General features: G+C 37.4%; 1 protein-coding gene across 1 annotated transcript; it reads left to right on the top strand.

Moving 5' to 3' along the window:
- Nucleotides 1-571: 571 nt before the first annotated feature.
- On the top strand, nt 572-8445 carry LOC128216850 (glutathione hydrolase 1 proenzyme-like). Its single transcript, XM_052923537.1, has 8 exons — nt 572-807; nt 1008-1171; nt 2743-2892; nt 3067-3221; nt 4664-4851; nt 5430-5670; nt 6168-6281; nt 8090-8445. The coding sequence occupies exons 1-8, from the start codon at nt 572-574 to the stop codon at nt 8234-8236; spliced, it is 1395 nt and encodes a 464-aa protein (XP_052779497.1). The 3' UTR covers nt 8237-8445.
- The last annotated feature ends 12760 nt before the right edge of the window (nt 8446-21205 follow it).

Raw genomic sequence — 21205 nt, 5'->3', positions numbered from 1 at the left:
GAGGCGCAATCGTATTGACCAGAAAACATCGAATAGTGTGGCGCAATCGAAGTGGCCAGAAAACATCGAGTAGTGTGGCGCAATCGTATTGACCAGAAAACATCGAGTAGTGAGGCGCAATCGTATTGCCCCGAACACATCGAGTAGTGAGGCACAATCGTATTGACCAGAAAACATCGAGTAGTGAGGCACAATCGTATTGACCAGAAAACGTCGAGTAGTGTGGCGCAATCGTATTGACCAGAAAACATCGCGTAGTGTGGCGCAATCGTTCTGACCAGAAAACATCGCGTAGTGAGGCGCAATCGTGCTGACCAATAAATATCGCGTAGGGAGGCGCTATCGTACTGACCAATGAATATCGCAATCATATTGAGCAAACAACATCAAGTAGTGATCGCCGATGTAAGCTAGGCACAATCGTCATTCCAGAAAACTTTGAGTGGTTAGGCTTTAATAATTTTAACTGGCGAGGTACGAGGTTTGCCGGTTGCAAAGTTATGCGCAAATCGTGCTTTTCGGAGGCGATTGCAGGGTTACGCGCAGGTCGCAATATAGAAACAAAACGTACATGTTATGGAACAAAAATGTATGTAAACCTTTTTCTCCTTTAGGTGGATTGGCCATCGGTATTCCTGGAGAAATAAAAGGTCTATATAAGGCGTGGAAGCTGGGTGGGCGGTTGCCATGGAAACAACTTCTACAACCAGCAATTAAACTTTGTAAAGAGGGATTTAAAGTTGGAAACGCACTGGAGGCTGCGATTAGAAGTACCAGCAGATTCTTTCCCGATTTTCCGAATTTACGGTAAGAAATTATATACACTGCCCATGTATGGCAATTGAATGAATGAATTAACTTTTTGTGGCTCAGGCTAATATTATGCAAATACAAACACTGAACTAAAACTAAACGTCTTGCGATTGTTTTTTTCTAAATTTCGCTGATTACTTTGTTCGATACGTCCAAGTGCATGAACTATTAGCTTACTTAGATTTATGCTTCAGCGATCTCCTAACCAACCCAGCAACCAACGGCATTTATAAGAAGGGGGAGACGATGAAGGCCCCTAAACTAGCCCAGACCCTAGAAACTATAGCGAAAGAGGGACCGGACGCCTTCTATAATGGGAGCCTCTCGGCTAATATCGCTGCAGATATACAGGACGCAGGTTAGGAACATTGACATAGTTTGGTTGTATCGTCCCGCAAATCAATTCTGGACATGCGATAATAATATAAGCATGAAACATGTTTGCTATGACAACATGCACGTGTAAGGATGTTTCGAAACTGTGGCTTTATTTTCTAGTTAAGCCCCTAGATCAAATAATTAAAACGAACGAGCGCTAGCATCTTTCATCTCGCAAGTGTATTGCTGGTGTAAAGTTAATTAAATGAAAACCGATGTTGACTGAAGATAATTTTACTATTTGTAGTAGAAAGTGAGGCAGTGTCTTTTAGGCACCATATTTCCGTTCTCTGCGTAATGATCTATAACTATATACTCCCCTCATTTCATCACCAAAATTTATTTAAGATTCTTAGGCTTGCTTTAAATTCACATTAAGGTTGTACTTTTATGATTCAAGTAAAGAGGTCTTTAAATTCGCACTATTTTAAACCGCATACGTCCCATTTCGTAACCCCGGCGCATTAATTCTTTAAACATGTCATGTAATGTCAAAAAGTAGATCTAACGACAACTGATTTCGATTTGCTTTTCTTAAGTCTACTACAGCCTAACTATACATTTTCAACTGCTACTCGCGTGCGTAATAACCTTTTATCTTTTTATGGTTTGGGCGCGCAATCAAACGCGTGATGCACGTTGAGCGGTCTTGGCGCGCAATCAAACGCGTGATGCACTTTGAGCGGTCTTGGCGCGCAATCAAACGCGTGATGCACGTTGAGCGGTCTTGGAGCCATTGATGTTTACAAGTGGAAAACATCGTCCTTGAACGAATGCAGAATAATGAATATGATCAATAATAATTAAATCTTATATTTACCGCTAACTTTTAAATTTAAGATTAATACACATTTTAAATGAAAACAAAATGACATTTGTATATATTATTACGCATGATAAGTTTAATGTACTTCGTTGGGTTCATAAAGCTATGTAAACAATAATCAATTTCAAGTTTTTTCTACAAAGCATTTATGTAATTGAACTTTCCTCACCAAAGAAAATGCACTCAATATGTTTCACAGCAGTCCGCTTAAATGGGTTTACTGTCACGGTGACCTTGCTGGAACATTCAACCAGGAGATACATGATGGGTTTCACCATCGAGGAGACTTCAGCAAACCACCCAAGTGGTATGTGGCTGCGTAGGAGGTCCCTCGTTTCTGGTTTGTAGGTCCAAAACTCGCGCCCCATGTCCGTTAACGCGACGGTTATTTTGCTGCGAATTGCTTTGTGATACTATGGAACCCCCTTTTTTCGACTTCCTAGGTCACATGTTCAGCAGCAATATTATTCACCTCGAACGTTTTGTCAATCAGTCCTCTGCTAACGTCCAAGGGAGGAGTTCATTGGTACGATACGCCTGCAGTCCAAAGTCCACTGTTGGTTGACAATGCATAAAAGACTACTCCACCATTTCCTAGAGCCACATAAAGGCACGGTCAGCATATTCTTCAAGTCACTATCCGCATTTCAAACTGCCTGAGGGTATACCAAGGCCTCATTGTTTAATTATAAAACGTTAAACCTGCATTTTAATTTGTGCTCTAGGTGGCATCATAACGGAAGAAGATCTTGCTAATTATACCTTACGGATAGAAGAGCCGCTCACCTTCCGGTTGGACTCTGGTCACGTGGTCTACTCTCCGCGCCCACCCTCGGGCGGGGCCGTCTACCTATTCATCCTTAATATCCTCAATGGTGAGTTATATCCGGAAGATTATTTTTGTGGATTGTTTAACAGATATGCAGTCTAATTTCAAAAATAAATGTTGTAATACGTGTCCATCACTCAACCAAGAGATCATGGCTTTTCCCCCAAGAGATGAACTACTTAGTGCCTATTAAACTAATAAGATCTCATCTCTATTCCAGAGTTCCGATTTTCTAACGACAGCGTGTCAACTGTGCCGAAAGCAAAGAGAACATGGCATCGCATGGTGGAATCTTTTAAACATGCCTACGCGCTGCGCACGCAACTTGGCGACAACCAAGTTGGAACACCCGCATTTCGAGACTATGTTGATGAGGTAGAGAAAATAATTAAAAAAAAATCATGGAGAAACCGGATGCCCTGTAAGCGTAGTGGTTTGAACACTGGCTTCTAACTACGTTAAAGAGTTCCGTGTCCGAGTCCTGAATTCGTTTGGGTATGGCTGTTCGTGAGCATGCCGGATGGTCCGAAAGTATTTCTCATACGGATACTTCAGATCTCCCAAAATGTAACATAACATACTGGTAAAAATGCACCGAAACTTAAGACAACAACTGGTTAAACATCCCACAGCGTAAAATGATACCCTGGTGAAACTAGGAGCAAAGCGTTGGATAACAAACTGGTTAACACACATCCCATTGCGTTACATAACACACTGGTAAAACATCCCAAACAGCGTAAGATAACACACTGATCTTAATCCTCAGAGTAAAATAACACACTTGTAACACATACATAACAGAACAAGATAACACATTGATGAAACATCCGCAATAGCGCAAGATAACGCACTGATGAAACATCCCCAACAGTGTAAGATAACACACTTGTGAAACATACACAAGAGAGCAAGACAACTTACTTATGGAACATCTCATACAGCGTAAGATAACACACTGATGAAACATCCCCACAGCATAAGATAACATACTAATGAAACACCCCCTACAGCGTAAGATAACACACTGATAAAACATCCCCCAACAGGGTAAGATAACATACTGATAAAAAACTCAAAACAGCGTAAGAAAACACACTGGTTAAATATCCCCAACAGCAAAGATCAAACACACTGATCAAACACCCCCTACAGCGTAAGATAACACCCTGGTTAAACATCCCCAAAAACGTAAGATAACACACTTTAAAACTTAACAGCATCGCGTAATATAACACACTGCAAAATTCTCAACAGCGTAAAATAACACACTTGTGAAACATTCCAAGCAACGTAAGATAACAGACTGATGAAACATCACCAACTGCGTAAGATAAGACGCTGGTGAAACATCATCAACAGCGTGAGATAACACACATTTGTAAAACAACCCATTAAACACACCCAACAGCGTTACATAACACACTTATGAAACGTCCCCACTGCGAAAGATAACACACTGATGAAACGACCCCAAAGCGTAAGATATCACACTGATGAAACATCCCATCAGCGTAAGATAACACACTGATGAAACATCCCCACAGCGAAAGATAACACACTAATGAAACATCCCCACAGCGTTAGATAACACACTAATGAAACATCCGCAACAAAGTAAGATAACAAAATTATGAACGACCACTATGAGGATGCAAAAACTTAATCATCATCGTTGAAAAGTATTGCAATTTATACTACAGGTTTAGAAAAATAAATTTAAGTTTCGTCAATTTTAAGGTATTCACATGATATCAATTCGTTGAACTCGTTTCATAATTGTATCAACATTAATGAGCTAACCAATCTTTTCCCAGCTGGTACGTAACATGACGGACCCCACTTTCGGAGCGGCGCGACGTGAACGGATCAGAGACTGTTCGACGTTCGAGGCGGACTATTACCAACCTATGTTTTTCAACATCTGGGATAACGGAACCTCACATCTCTCTGTCCTAGGACCGAATGGGGACGCTGTCTCAATCACCAGTACCATCAATCTCTTGTAAGGGAAACTACGAGGCGGACAAACTATTAGGCGTATCAGTTCTTAGATTATGCGTACAAAATGTTTATTTGCGGGTTCACGACCTTTATGTTTGTATTGTCATCGAACAATTTTTTTCTGGCCTTTGATTGTTTTCCTTTGGATATATCATTTCGATATTTCTTTGCTCCGGTAAGACGCGTAAATGAAGTCTTACAGAGAACTATAGTTAACGGTGATCCATACAAAATGACGACGGATTTAAGTGTGAAGATGATATTCAGAACTTAACAATAACTAGTAAAATGTCGACCTACCCACTACCGTCATTTTTATTTTATTTTTATTGTTTGGTGTGTGTGTGGGGGTGGGGGGAAGGGGGCATTTAAATAAGCTATACCTGTTATTGTCGCCTTAAGAATGTTGACGGCCCATTCGGCTCAAATTGTAATGGTGCATAGTCGGTAGTTAATGTTTCTTTTAAATTGATATTACAAATTGAGTTTGTATTGTATTCGTTGTTCAATATAGGTACCACATTGGTAATAATATATAATAAAAAATACACATATTGTACAGATATGAATGTATTCCAGTTTTGGTTCCAAAGTGGTCGGAACCCGTACAGGCATTGTGTTTAACAACGAAATGGACGATTTCTCAACGCCCGGCACTATCAACTCCTTCGGTGTTCCCGCCTCGGAAGCTAACTTCATAGAACCTTGGAAGCGCCCCCTATCTTCCATGACCCCGAGTTTGGTGATTGACCGCAACGGGGATGTACAGCTCGTGGTTGGCGCTTCCAGTGGAACGAGGATTATTCCTGCTACAGCGTTGGTACGGTACATGTAAACTATGTATTCACAATCTTGATACTATACTTCCCATTCTCATAAGCACCAGGTATCATGATACCTCCTCGAGCAGCTCTGTTGCGGTCCGTATCTCGAACATTTGCTTAGATTTGCCCAATATAACGCGATTTTGAAGTACGCATTGATGGATAAGTTAAAGGTGCACAATATAGGATGATACACAAAAATAATTAATGCATTATCATGTTTAACTCATTTGACATAAATTATAACAACGAATATGATTTAGGAACAGATAAAACATAATATCCTTTATAAATGTTTTTAAACTAACGCAGCGACAAATTAAACAGTTAAAAAGCGCCAAAACATCCCTTATATAATTGTATGTGTATCTAAATCATAGTTGTGCATTTTTTGTTTGATCATTTAAGTCAAATTTGTTATTCACGGTAATACCTATACATTATGCGATTTGAGGTGTTGATAATTGCTTACTATTCCCATGTCCTATTTAAGGTGACAGTCGCGACTCTTGATTGGGGTTGGGGTATCAAAGAGGCGATCGACTACCCGAGGGTTCATCACCAGCTTTTCCCTGAAACACTCCAGATACAGACAGGATTCCCAGGGGTATTTCTACATTCATATATATTTAGTTTTTAATTCAAATACATAACTTGTCTAGTGGGTGCTCATTTATATTCCAGTTTTAGTCTCAGTGTTATACATGCTTAATATACTGCTGTTTAAGCCCATTTTGAAAAAAGGATCAAACAGATTTGCATTTGTAGGTCGGAAAGTAGGTCTGTCGGGAGTCCCAATAAGTGTTGTCCGCATATAAGAAGGGATCGGCTTGCCATAGGATCATGAAACTTCAGTGGAAGGGTACCCTAGTCCAGTAGATGATCGCTATTGTTTTTGTAGTCAGTAGTCAAAGTCAAAATAAATAGTCTTAGGAAAGCTTTTTGCCCACAATAACTCGAGAAGTTTTTCCCTAGTGACATGGGACTTCAGTGGTATGTTGCCCTTGACCAATAGATGGTCCCTGTTATTTGAAGTTCAGAACATCAAATTTATAGGTTACGGTCAACAGTCTTAAAAAACCTTATCCGCAGTATATGTTTAAAACGAACAGACCTAGGACCATCATACTTCGCTTAAATATTGCCATTGACCAGAAGATGGCTCCATGAATCTAATTTCGGGGAATCAAGTGCATTAGTATATTTGTGTGTCCTATTTTATAAGCACAATTACACGAGAACAGTTTGTCCTAGGGGGTTGCAAATGCAACTTTAGTGGTAAGTTGCCTTTGATCCATAGACGACTCGTATTATTTTTAGCTTTACCTCAAGACTTTTGTAATAGACCAGAACATTTAACTGAGTCAATGTGGAGTTGAAAATTTTACTTAAGAGTACCAGAATTAATACAAATCAGTTTATGAAACATACCTGGAAAAATGTTTGGTTTACAGATTATTTTATGTTTATTCAGAAGGAATCAAATGTGTAATAATTTGAATGTATCAATGTTTAACAAACTTTAAAATACGGATATGGAAGGGAAAACTCCTATGAATTCGAAAATTACTGGCAGTTCTGCTTGTGACCTCATCGGAACTACATTGCGTAATAATTCCACAAATAACGAAAAACAATCTACTACAGGGGAAGGAACCCAAATATACAATACATAATTAATTCAATGCCGTGTTCTCCCTTCTGAAGATGATGGTGGTCATGACGGTGTTGGTAATGATGATGGTGATGGCGGTCTTCACTCAAGCCATTCAACATTATTAGTGCTTTCATTAGGGAATGTAACGGCCAAACAGTCTTGTTTAAACTATGTCTGCATAGAACATCAACAACGCGGGGTGAGTATAAGATCAAATGCCACGGCCACAGTAAACAGTCTGATGAAAACTTTGACCGCAGTTGAAATTTTGAAATGTTTGTTCCCTTTCATGTATCACACACTTTTACATCTTGTATTAACCAAAGCATTTTTTCTTAACGTACTTATATTCAATCCTCCACCTGTTTCTGACAGAGAGGGGCTTAAAGGGCATAATGTTGAATTTGATTTGTTGTTGTTTCATCATAGTGTATAGGGAATGCAGGTGTTTCAGCCCGTCGTATAGTTTTGAAGCAGACTTGCTGTGCCTGCAACTTGCAATACAAATATTTGTCTTAATTTGGGGTAAATTTATCGGACCCTGGGTCCTAGGGTCCTAGGTCTGATCCCCAGTCGGATCGTCGTCTATGATAATAATGGTCATCACCAAGGAATTGTAAATTAGTCTTAATCGCACGTAGATGAAGCCTAATATGCAAGACACGTACATGGACATTAGTTCCACGCACAGAACCTCTTTACCGCTAAGGGCATTATTGTGACGTCAAATAAATATCTTGCCTATGTCCACATTGCAGGAGGTAATAGACGGGCTACGGGCAATGGGACATAACATTACAATGTTGGACAGCGCTTTCAGTGTGGTCCAGGGGATTCTGAGACGTGGGGACTACATCACGGCCAACTCTGATTATCGGAAAGACGGGGCACCGGATGGCTATTAACAACAGTGATCATGTTTAAGCAGGCTTATTGGATATACTATTTTACAGCAGTGATGAAAGACCACGTTATAAACTAAGAACAACAATTAACAACATATTTTCTTTAATGACAGTAACATCATCAAGTTGTTTTTACAGCAATTATCCTTAAATTATTGACGCTCGTAAACACGATTATCGATGGAAATAAATGCAATATTTATTGACAGAATTTATGTAATATCACACTTTTTCACTACACTTTTAAAATAATTTTGCTTATGTGTTTTTAAATATAACATACCAGTTGAAACCACGGAGAAATAACCATGATCATATATATATTTCTAAAGTTTAAAATGAATAGCGCTGTAAAAGAGCGTCTTATGAAAGCAAAGTTTAGTTATGTAGCAATGTAGTTATGACATGGGCATTTATGGTATGTTAACATAGAATTGATTATTCAAAACGATTTTTCAAAAAAAATAAAATTCAAATGATGGATACAGTCGAATTCCATTGCCTCGAACTCCCAGGGACTGACGAATGTACCTTGACAGCACCCGTATTTTCATTTTATTAAACTAGTTTGCGACCCTGAAAGTGTAAATCATATCAATATCTTAAGTAAAATTATATGCTGATATTATAAAATGAACTTGTGGAAATGAAGCAGTGTACTGTAATGCATTTCAAAACAGTTTTGAAAAAAACCGGATTAATTGCTGGCCTATTTGTAACGTTTTTAGTTAACTTAATGCCAGAGACACTATGACTTTTACCCTTATGAGTTACTATTAATTAATAAATTATCCTATTGCAATTAATGCATTAAAGGGACTTGACACCAGATGAAGCAATTGCAAGAAAAAAAGGAAATGGTCATAAACTTAGATAAAATTTATATCGCTGTCTACAACGCATTGAATCTTAATTACTGATGTATCACATCGCTTACGACACATGTATCTTTCGCTGTTTTTCGTATTTCCCTAATTCGAAATTTACTGGGTTTGTCTACCGCGTCAGTATAATATTATGTAAAATCTGTACTAATCACTTGACTTTCACATGCTAAGTATACAAACTATAAACTGCGAAATCACTATGCGTTATTTTTAAACGGGTAAACTCAGCTGAGACAGCGAGAAAATAATATTTTAATCAGGTAAAATGATGTATTATCGGCCTCGTACTAGCTCGTATTGACATTTCTAGGCTTGTTTTTTGAAAAGAGGAATTAATATATTTGCCGAGTTTTGGACCATCTGATGTCTAGTCCCTTTAATATGCATTGCAGGCAATCCTGCCCGTGTGGGAAGACCGGTAATATAATATGTATGCATCCAAAACTGCAGCGTCGCTGCTTACATGCACAAGTCACAGTGATTAAGAGATGTACACATTTGCCAGTTTATATCAAATAGGAAACCAACTCTTTCTTGTCGACGATATTTGCATAACTGTTTAATGCGTCTGACATGCGTGTTCCGGTCTCTATAAATAGTAACACGACCGAACCATTCAAAAAACAGGGCTCGAAAAAACAGGTTTTCGATGTTGATGAAATTGAATTGCACTTGTTGAGGAAAAGCTTTTGGCAGAATCAAGCGTTAGCACCAACTAACAGTCGCTGCAATTTGCGTCAGTGAAACTACCCAAATTTTCGAGAAAATGACGGAGATCCGTAAATTTGATGACGTAAAAACGCTTATCACGTTTGCATTTGAGATCGTCCAAATCCTTTGTGTCCGATCTTTTAATAGTCAATCTGGGATATACCTTAGGTGGCAAACTGCTTGTTTTGGTCAATTCTATGTCATTGAAATGCTGTGTGTTCAGATAGCCCAGTTGTTACGCGCACTATACCATTGACATTCCTTTGTGTATCATTCGGAGTGAGTTCGAAACATGTCAGCACTATATCACTATTTTTCGTGGACTTTTTCTATCTTTTTTGTTCAATTTATTTTGTTGACATTTATCGTATTTTCTATTAACCTTACCATGCTAGAAAAGGCTTTTACGCAAACAATGCCTGTCATACTCATTTGTACGAATAGCACATCATCTCCGTAGCAAATGCAGCACTGTCGACCAAGACATATAAAGTACCGACCCAGCCATTTCTTCGGCAGGATTAAATTCAACTTTAATAAAATATTGATAGTTGAAAACATGCACTCTTTTTTCTGTATTAACATCCGGATCTTGGTCTACAGATAACTGTGCTCTTGAGCCTAATGACATTTTAAAAGCATGTTTCACTGCAGGTGTTTTTGCTACGAGTATTGGTGATTTCGTATCTCTAGAGATCGATTTTTAACAAATAAATCTGGAATGCTATACTTTTTTCTATGTGTATCCAAAGTACAATTGCAACATTGTCGAATCAGAAATATAAAGTGACGACCCTGTCATTTCGTCGGCAGCATTTCTAGAATTTCACAATAGCAGAAGATATAACATTTCCATGTAGTTCAGAGTGTATTCTCTACTTTTGGCGAAAAGAAAACAAGCCTCATGTTATTCTAAGAATGAACACGAGATACAGCCGTGACTTGGAAACATTTACGCCGAAGCTCCTTTCCAACCACAAAATACCCCTGTAGTGTCCGTTCCATTCATATACCAATTAGACGCTAATCTATATCAATAAAGAACAGACGGACACATATATAATATGCTCTCAATACCTTATATTTTTTATAAAGACAGAGTGTGTCACTGACCATACAATACGGGTACCTCAAAGTATAAAAAATGCTTACACGTATTATTAAGATGTTTTCATTTGTACTAAAATATGTTATGTATTGTGAACAACAATCAGATAATCAGTAAATGTGTGATATTTAGCATTCCTTCTATCCATGACTTACGCTTGGCTTCTGTATGCTAGCACGGTAGATAATCTCACTATGAACATTTCATTCCCATGACTGTTGACTATTTTGTAACCTGTAGATGCCAGCGAATGCTAGCATTTTAAAAGCAACACATAAATTTGAGCCTCATTAGAGGGGACATGAGTGCTTTGTAGTTCGTCCGTTAACGATCTTGAATTTTGTGAACAGCAGATGTATTTGCTACGCATATCTGTGTATTCTTCTCATTGAGATCAAGTTATAACCAAATGCAACTAGGATAATAGTATTAGCACGTTCACTATGTGTATTCAACTTCTTGTACACTGGCTATGCGACCCTGTAAGTGTAAATCATATCAATATCTTAAGTAAAATTATATGCTGATATTATAAAATGAACTTGTGGAAATGAAGCAGTGTACTGTAATGCATTTCAAAACAGTATTGAAAAAACCCGGATTAATTGCTGGCCTATTTGTAACGTTTTTAGTTAACTTAATGCCAGAGACACTATGACTTTTACCCTTATGAGGTACATCCGTATCCTATTGCAATTAATGCATTAAAGGGACTTGACACCAGATGAAGCAATTGCAAGAAAAAAAGGAAATGGTCAAAAACTAAGATAAAATTTATATCGCTGTCTACAACGCATTGAATCTTAATTACTGATGTATCACATCCCTAACGACACATGTATCTTTCGCTGTTTTTCGTATTTCCCTAATTCGAAATTTACTGGGTTTGTCTACCGCGTCAGTATATGTAAAATCTGTACTAATCACCTGACTTTCACATGCTAAGTATACAAACTATAAACTGCGAAATCACTATGCGTTATTTTCAAACGGGTAAACTCAGCTGTGACAGCGAGAAAATAATATTTTAATCAGGTAAAATGATGTATTATCGGCCTCGTACTAGCTCGTATTGACATTTCTAGGCTTGTTTTTTGAAATGAGGAATATATTTGCCGAGTTTTGAACCATCTGATGTCTAGTCCCTTTAATATGCTTTGCAGGCAATCCTGCCCGTGTGGGAAGACACGGTAATATAATATGTATGCATTCAAAACTGCAGCGTCGCTGTTTACATGCATAAGTCACAGTGATTAAGAGATGTACACATTTGCCAGTTTATATCAAATAGGAAACCAACTCTTTCTTGCCGACGATATTTGCATAACTGTTTAATGCGTCTGACATGCGTGTTCCGGTCTCTATAAATAATAACACGACCGAACCATTCAAAAAACAGGGCTCGAAAAAACAGGTTTTCGATGTTGATGAAATTGAATTGCATTTGTTGAGGAAAAGCTTTTGGCAGAATCAAGCGTTAGCACCAACTAACAGTCGCTGCAATTTGCGTCAGTGAAACTACCCAAATTTTCGAGAAAATGACGGAGATCCGTAAATTTGATGACGTAAAAAACGCTTATCACCCTTGCATTTGAGATCGTCCAAATCCTTTGTGTCCGATCTTTTAATAGTCAATCTGGGATATACCTTAGGTGGCAAACTGCTTGTTTTGGTCAATTCTATGTCATTGAAATGCTGTGTGTTCAGATAGCCCAGTGGTTACGCGCACTATACCAGTGACATTCCCCTGTGTATCGTTCGGAGTGAGTTCGAAACATGTCAGCACTATATCACTATTTTTCGTGGACTTTTTCTATCTTTTTTGTTCAATTTATTTTGTTGACATTTATCGTATTTTCTATTAACCTTACCATGCTAGAAAAGGCTTTTACGCAAACAATGCCTGTCATACTCATTTGTGCGAATAGCACATCATCTCCGTAGCAAATGCAGCACTGTCGACCAAGACATATAAAGTACCGACCCAGCCATTTCTTCGGCAGAATTAAATTCAACTTTAATAAAATATTGATAGTTGAAAACATGCACTCTTTTTTCTGTATTAACATCCGGATCTTGGTCTACAGATAACTGTGCTCTTGAGCCTAATGACATTTTAAAAGCATGTTTCACTGCAGGTGTTTTTGCTACGAGTATTGGTGATTTCGTATCTCTAGAGATCGATTTTTAACAAATAAATCTGGAATGCTATACTTTTTTCTATGTGTATCCAAAGTACAATTGCAACATTGTCGAATCAGAAATATAAAGTGACGACCCTGTCATTTCGTCGGCAGCATTTCTAGAATTTCACAATAGCAGAAGATATAACATTTCCATGTAGTTCAGAGTGTATTCTCTACTTTTGGCGAAAAGAAAACAAGCCTCATGTTATTCTAAGAATGAACACGAGATACAGCCGTGACTTGGAAACATTTACGCCGAAGCTCCTTTCCAACCACAAAATACCCCTGTAGTGTCCGTTCCATTCATATACCAATTAGACGCTAATCTATATCAATAAAGAACAGACGGACACATATATAATATGCTCTCAATACCTTATATTTTTTATAAAGACAGAGTGTGTCACTGACCATACAATACGGGTACCTCAAAGTATAAAAAATGCTTACACGTATTATTAAGATGTTTTCATTTGTACTAAAATATGTTATGTATTGTGAACAACAATCAGATAATCAGTAAATGTGTGATATTTAGCATTCCTTCTATCCATGACTTACGCTTGGCTTCTGTATGCTAGCACGGTAGATAATCTCACTATGAACATTTCATTCCCATGACTGTTGACTATTTTGTAACCTGTAGATGCCAGCGAATGCTAGCATTTTAAAAGCAACACATAAATTTGAGCCTCATTAGAGGGGACATGAGTGCTTTGTCGTTCGTCCGTTAACGATCTTGAATTTTGTGAACAGCAGATGTATTTGCTACGCATATCTGTGTATTCTTCTCATTGAGATCAAGTTATAACCAAATGCAACTAGGATAATAGTATTAGCACGTTCACTATGTGTATTCAACTTCTTGTACACTGGCTATGCGACCCTGTAAGTGTAAATCATATCAATATCTTAAGTAAAATTATATGCTGATATTATAAAATGAACTTGTGGAAATGAAGCAGTGTACTGTAATGCATTTCAAAACAGTATTGAAAAAACCCGGATTAATTGCTGGCCTATTTGTAACGTTTTTAGTTAACTTAATGCCAGAGACACTATGACTTTTACCCTTATGAGGTACATCCGTATCCTATTGCAATTAATGCATTAAAGGGACTTGACACCAGATGAAGCAATTGCAAGAAAAAAAGGAAATGGTCAAAAACTAAGATAAAATTTATATCGCTGTCTACAACGCATTGAATCTTAATTACTGATGTATCACATCCCTAACGACACATGTATCTTTCGCTGTTTTTCGTATTTCCCTAATTCGAAATTTACTGGGTTTGTCTACCGCGTCAGTATATGTAAAATCTGTACTAATCACCTGACTTTCACATGCTAAGTATACAAACTATAAACTGCGAAATCACTATGCGTTATTTTCAAACGGGTAAACTCAGCTGTGACAGCGAGAAAATAATATTTTAATCAGGTAAAATGATGTATTATCGGCCTCGTACTAGCTCGTATTGACATTTCTAGGCTTGTTTTTTGAAATGAGGAATATATTTGCCGAGTTTTGAACCATCTGATGTCTAGTCCCTTTAATATGCTTTGCAGGCAATCCTGCCCGTGTGGGAAGACACGGTAATATAATATGTATGCATTCAAAACTGCAGCGTCGCTGTTTACATGCATAAGTCACAGTGATTAAGAGATGTACACATTTGCCAGTTTATATCAAATAGGAAACCAACTCTTTCTTGCCGACGATATTTGCATAACTGTTTAATGCGTCTGACATGCGTGTTCCGGTCTCTATAAATAGTAACACGACCGAACCATTCAAAAAACAGGGCTCGAAAAAACAGGTTTTCGATGTTGATGAAATTGAATTGCATTTGTTGAGGAAAAGCTTTTGGCAGCATCAAGCGTTAACACCAACTAACAGTCGCTGCAATTTGCGTCAGTGAAACTACCCAAATTTTCGAGAAAATGACGGAGATCCGTAAATTTGATGACGTAAAAAACGCTTATCACCCTTGCATTTGAGATCGTCCAAATCCTTTGTGTCCGATCTTTTAATAGTCAATCTGGGATATACCTTAGGTGGCAAACTGCTTGTTTTGGTCAATTCTATGTCATTGAAATGCTGTGTGTTCAGATAGCCCAGTGGTTACGCGCACTATACCAGTGACATTCCCCTGTGTATCGTTCGGAGTGAGTTCGAAACATTTCAGCACTATATCACTATTTTTCGTGGACTTTTTCTATCTTTTTTGTTCAATTTATTTTGTTGACATTTATCGTATTTTCTATTAACCTTACCATGCTAGAAAAGGCTTTTACGCAAACAATGCCTGTCATACTCATTTGTGCGAATAGCACATCATCTCCGTAGCAAATGCAGCACTGTCGACCAAGACATATAAAGTACCGACCCAGCCATTTCTTCGGCAGAATTAAATTCAACTTTAATGAAATATTGATAGTTGAAAACATGCACTCTTTTTTCTGTATTAATATCCGGATCTTGGTCTACAGATAACTGTGCTCTTGAGCCTAATGACATTTTAAAAGCATGTTTCACTGCAGGTGTTTTTGCTACGAGTATTGGTGATTTCGTATCTCTAGAGATCGATTTTTAACAAATAAATCTGGAATGCTATACTTTTTTCTATGTGTATCCAAAGTACAATTGCAACATTGTCGAATCAGAAATATAAAGTGACAAATATCGTCAAAACAGTATTGAAAAAACCCGGATTAATTGCTGGCCTATTTGTAACGTTTTTAGTTAACTTAATGCCAGAGACACTATGACTTTTACCCTTATGAGGTACATCCGTATCCTATTGCAATTAATGCATTAAAGGGACTTGACACCAGATGAAGCAATTGCAAGAAAAAAAGGAAATGGTCAAAAACTAAGATAAAATTTATATCGCTGTCTACAACGCATTGAATCTTAATTACTGATGTATCACATCCCTAACGACACATGTATCTTTCGCTGTTTTTCGTATTTCCCTAATTCGAAATTTACTGGGTTTGTCTACCGCGTCAGTATATGTAAAATCTGTACTAATCACCTGACTTTCACATGCTAAGTATACAAACTATAAACTGCGAAATCACTATGCGTTATTTTCAAACGGGTAAACTCAGCTGTGACAGCGAGAAAATAATATTTTAATCAGGTAAAATGATGTATTATCGGCCTCGTACTAGCTCGTATTGACATTTCTAGGCTTGTTTTTTGAAATGAGGAATATATTTGCCGAGTTTTGAACCATCTGATGTCTTGTCCCTTTAATATGCTTTGCAGGCAATCCTGCCCGTGTGGGAAGACACGGTAATATAATATGTATGCATTCAAAACTGCAGCGTCGCTGTTTACATGCATAAGTCACAGTGATTAAGAGATGTACACATTTGCCAGTTTATATCAAATAGGAAACCAACTCTTTCTTGCCGACGATATTTGCATAACTGTTTAATGCGTCTGACATGCGTGTTCCGGTCTCTATAAATAGTAACACGACCGAACCATTCAAAAAACAGGGCTCGAAAAAACAGGTTTTCGATGTTGATGAAATTGAATTGCATTTGTTGAGGAAAAGCTTTTGGCAGCATCAAGCGTTAACACCAACTAACAGTCGCTGCAATTTGCGTCAGTGAAACTACCCAAATTTTCGAGAAAATGACGGAGATCCGTAAATTTGATGACGTAAAAAACGCTTATCACCCTTGCATTTGAGATCGTCCAAATCCTTTGTGTCCGATCTTTTAATAGTCAATCTGGGATATACCTTAGGTGGCAAACTGCTTGTTTTGGTCAATTCTATGTCATTGAAATGCTGTGTGTTCAGATAGCCCAGTGGTTACGCGCACTATACCAGTGACATTCCCCTGTGTATCGTTCGGAGTGAGTTCAAAACATGTCAGCACTATATCACTATTTTTCGTGGACTTTTTCTATCTTTTTTGTTCAATTTATTTTGTTGACATTTATCGTATTTTCTATTAACCTTACCATGCTAGAAAAGGCTTTTACGCAAACAATGCCTGTCATACTCATTTGTGCGAATAGCACATCATCTCCGTAGCAAATGCAGCACTGTCGACCAAGACATATAAAGTACCGACCCAGCCATTTCTTCGGCAGAATTAAATTCAACTTTAATAAAATATTGATAGTTGAAAACATGCACTCTTTTTTCTGTATTAACATCCGGATCTTGGTCTACAGATAACTGTGCTCTTGAGCCTAATGACATTTTAAAAGCATGTTTCACTGCAGGTGTTTTTGCTACGAGTATTGGTGATTTCGTATCTCTAGAGATCGATTTTTAACAAATAAATCTGGAATGCTATACTTTTTTCTATGTGTATCCAAAGTACAATTGCAACATTGTCGAATCAGAAATATACAGTGACGACCCTGTCATTTCGTCGGCAGCATTTCTAGAATTTCACAATAGCAGAAGATATAACATTTCCATGTAGTTCAGAGTGTATTCTCTACTTTTGGCGAAAAGAAAACAAGCCTCATGTTATTCTAAGAATGAACACGAGATACAGCCGTGACTTGGAAACATTTACGCCGAAGCTCCTTTCCAACCACAAAATACCCCTGTAGTGTCCGTTCCATTCATATACCAATTAGACGCTAATCTATATCAATAAAGAACAGACGGACACATATATAATATGCTCTCAATACCTTATATTTTTTATAAAGACAGAGTGTGTCACTGACCATACAATACGGGTACCTCAAAGTATAAAAAATGCTTACACGTATTATTAAGATGTTTTCATTTGTACTAAAATATGTTATGTATTGTGAACAACAATCAGATAATCAGTAAATGTGTGATATTTAGCATTCCTTCTATCCATGACTTACGCTTGGCTTCTGTATGCTAGCACGGTAGATAATCTCACTATGAACATTTCATTCCCATGACTGTTGACTATTTTGTAACCTGTAGATGCCAGCGAATGCTAGCATTTTAAAAGCAACACATAAATTTGAGCCTCATTAGAGGGGACATGAGTGCTTTGTCGTTCGTCCGTTAACGATCTTGAATTTTGTGAACAGCAGATGTATTTGCTACGCATATCTGTGTATTCTTCTCATTGAGATCAAGTTATAACCAAATGCAACTAGGATAATAGTATTAGCACGTTCACTATGTGTATTCAACTTCTTGTACACTGGCTATGCGACCCTGTAAGTGTAAATCATATCAATATCTTAAGTAAAATTATATGCTGATATTATAAAATGAACTTGTGGAAATGAAGCAGTGTACTGTAATGCATTTCAAAACAGTATTGAAAAAACCCGGATTAATTGCTGGCCTATTTGTAACGTTTTTAGTTAACTTAATGCCAGAGACACTATGACTTTTACCCTTATGAGGTACATCCGTATCCTATTGCAATTAATGCATTAAAGGGACTTGACACCAGATGAAGCAATTGCAAGAAAAAAAGGAAATGGTCAAAAACTAAGATAAAATTTATATCGCTGTCTACAACGCATTGAATCTTAATTACTGATGTATCACATCCCTAACGACACATGTATCTTTCGCTGTTTTTCGTATTTCCCTAATTCGAAATTTACTGGGTTTGTCTACCGCGTCAGTATATGTAAAATCTGTACTAATCACCTGACTTTCACATGCTAAGTATACAAACTATAAACTGCGAAATCACTATGCGTTATTTTCAAACGGGTAAACTCAGCTGTGACAGCGAGAAAATAATATTTTAATCAGGTAAAATGATGTATTATCGGCCTCGTACTAGCTCGTATTGACATTTCTAGGCTTGTTTTTTGAAATGAGGAATATATTTGCCGAGTTTTGAACCATCTGATGTCTAGTCCCTTTAATATGCTTTGCAGGCAATCCTGCCCGTGTGGGAAGACACGGTAATATAATATGTATGCATTCAAAACTGCAGCGTCGCTGTTTACATGCATAAGTCACAGTGATTAAGAGATGTACACATTTGCCAGTTTATATCAAATAGGAAACCAACTCTTTCTTGCCGACGATATTTGCATAACTGTTTAATGCGTCTGACATGCGTGTTCCGGTCTCTATAAATAGTAACACGACCGAACCATTCAAAAAACAGGGCTCGAAAAAACAGGTTTTCGATGTTGATGAAATTGAATTGCATTTGTTGAGGAAAAGCTTTTGGCAGCATCAAGCGTTAACACCAACTAACAGTCGCTGCAATTTGCGTCAGTGAAACTACCCAAATTTTCGAGAAAATGACGGAGATCCGTAAATTTGATGACGTAAAAAACGCTTATCACCCTTGCATTTGAGATCGTCCAAATCCTTTGTGTCCGATCTTTTAATAGTCAATCTGGGATATACCTTAGGTGGCAAACTGCTTGTTTTGGTCAATTCTTTGTCATTGAAATGCTGTGTGTTCAGATAGCCCAGTGGTTACGCGCACTATACCAGTGACATTCCCCTGTGTATCGTTCGGAGTGAGTTCGAAACATTTCAGCACTATATCACTATTTTTCGTGGACTTTTTTTATCTTTTTTGTTCAATTTATTTTGTTGACATTTATCGTATTTTCTATTAACCTTACCATGCTAGAAAAGGCTTTTACGCAAACAATGCCTGTCATACTCATTTGTGCGAATAGCACATCATCTCCGTAGCAAATGCAGCACTGTCGACCAAGACATATAAAGTACCGACCCAGCCATTTCTTCGGCAGAATTATATTCAACTTTAATGAAATATTGATAGTTGAAAACATGCACTCTTTTTTCTGTATTAATATCCGGATCTTGGTCTACAGATAACTGTGCTCTTGAGCCTAATGACATTTTAAAAGCATGTTTCACTGCAGGTGTTTTTGCTACGAGTATTGGTGATTTCGTATCTCTAGAGATCGATTTTTAACAAATAAATCTGGAATGCTATACTTTTTTCTATGTGTATCCAAAGTACAATTGCAACATTGTCGAATCAGAAATATAAAGTGACGACCCTGTCATTTCGTCGGCAGCATTTCTAGAATTTCACAATAGCAGAAGATATAACATTTCCATGTAGTTCAGAGTGTATTCTCTACTTTTGGCGAAAAGAAAACAAGCCTCATGTTATTCTAAGAATGAACACGAGATACAGCCGTGACTTGGAAACATTTACGCCGAAGCTCCTTTCCAACCACAAAATACCCCTGTAGTGTCCGTTCCATTCATATACCAATTAGACGCTAATCTATATCAATAAAGAACAGACGGACACATATATAATATGCTCTCAATACCTTATATTTTTTATAAAGACAGAGTGTGTCACTGACCATACAATACGGGTACCTCAAAGTATAAAAAATGCTTACACGTATTATTAAGATGTTTTCATTTGTACTAAAATATGTTATGTATTGTGAACAACAATCAGATAATCAGTAAATGTGTGATATTTAGCATTCCTTCTATCCATGACTTACGCTTGGCTTCTGTATGCTAGCACGGTAGATAATCTCACTATGAACATTTCATTCCCATGACTGTTGACTATTTTGTAACCTGTAGATGCCAGCGAATGCTAGCATTTTAAAAGCAACACATAAATTTGAGCCTCATTAGAGGGGACATGAGTGCTTTGTAGTTCGTCCGTTAACGATCTTGAATTTTGTGAACAGCAGATGTATTTGCTACGCATATCTGTGTATTCTTCTCATTGAGATCAAGTTATAACCAAATGCAACTAGGATAATAGTATTAGCACGTTCACTATGTGTATTCAACTTCTTGTACACTGGCTATGCGACCCTGTAAGTGTAAATCATATCAATATCTTAAGTAAAATTATATGCTGATATTATAAAATGAACTTGTGGAAATGAAGCAGTGTACTGTAATGCATTTCAAAACAGTATTGAAAAAACCCGGATTAATTGCTGGCCTATTTGTAACGTTTTTAGTTAACTTAATGCCAGAGACACTATGACTTTTACCCTTATGAGGTACATCCGTATCCTATTGCAATTAATGCATTAAAGGGACTTGACACCAGATGAAGCAATTGCAAGAAAAAAAGGAAATGGTCAAAAACTAAGATAAAATTTATA

This window comes from Mya arenaria, chromosome 2, assembly GCF_026914265.1.
Source record: "Mya arenaria isolate MELC-2E11 chromosome 2, ASM2691426v1".
Classification (NCBI taxonomy): domain Eukaryota; kingdom Metazoa; phylum Mollusca; class Bivalvia; order Myida; family Myidae; genus Mya; species Mya arenaria.
This window is presented reverse-complemented; position numbering and strand designations above follow the sequence as displayed.

Coding starts and splice junctions, on each gene's coding strand:
- LOC128216850 (XM_052923537.1), top strand. CDS start 572: ATGTTATGGAACAAAAATGTATGTAAACCTTTTTCTCCTTTAGGTGGA. Junction 808..1,007: donor CCCGATTTTCCGAATTTACG/GTAAGAAATTAT, acceptor TTTATGCTTCAG/CGATCTCCTAACCAACCCAG. Junction 3,222..4,663: donor TTCGAGACTATGTTGATGAG/GTAGAGAAAATA, acceptor ATCTTTTCCCAG/CTGGTACGTAACATGACGGA.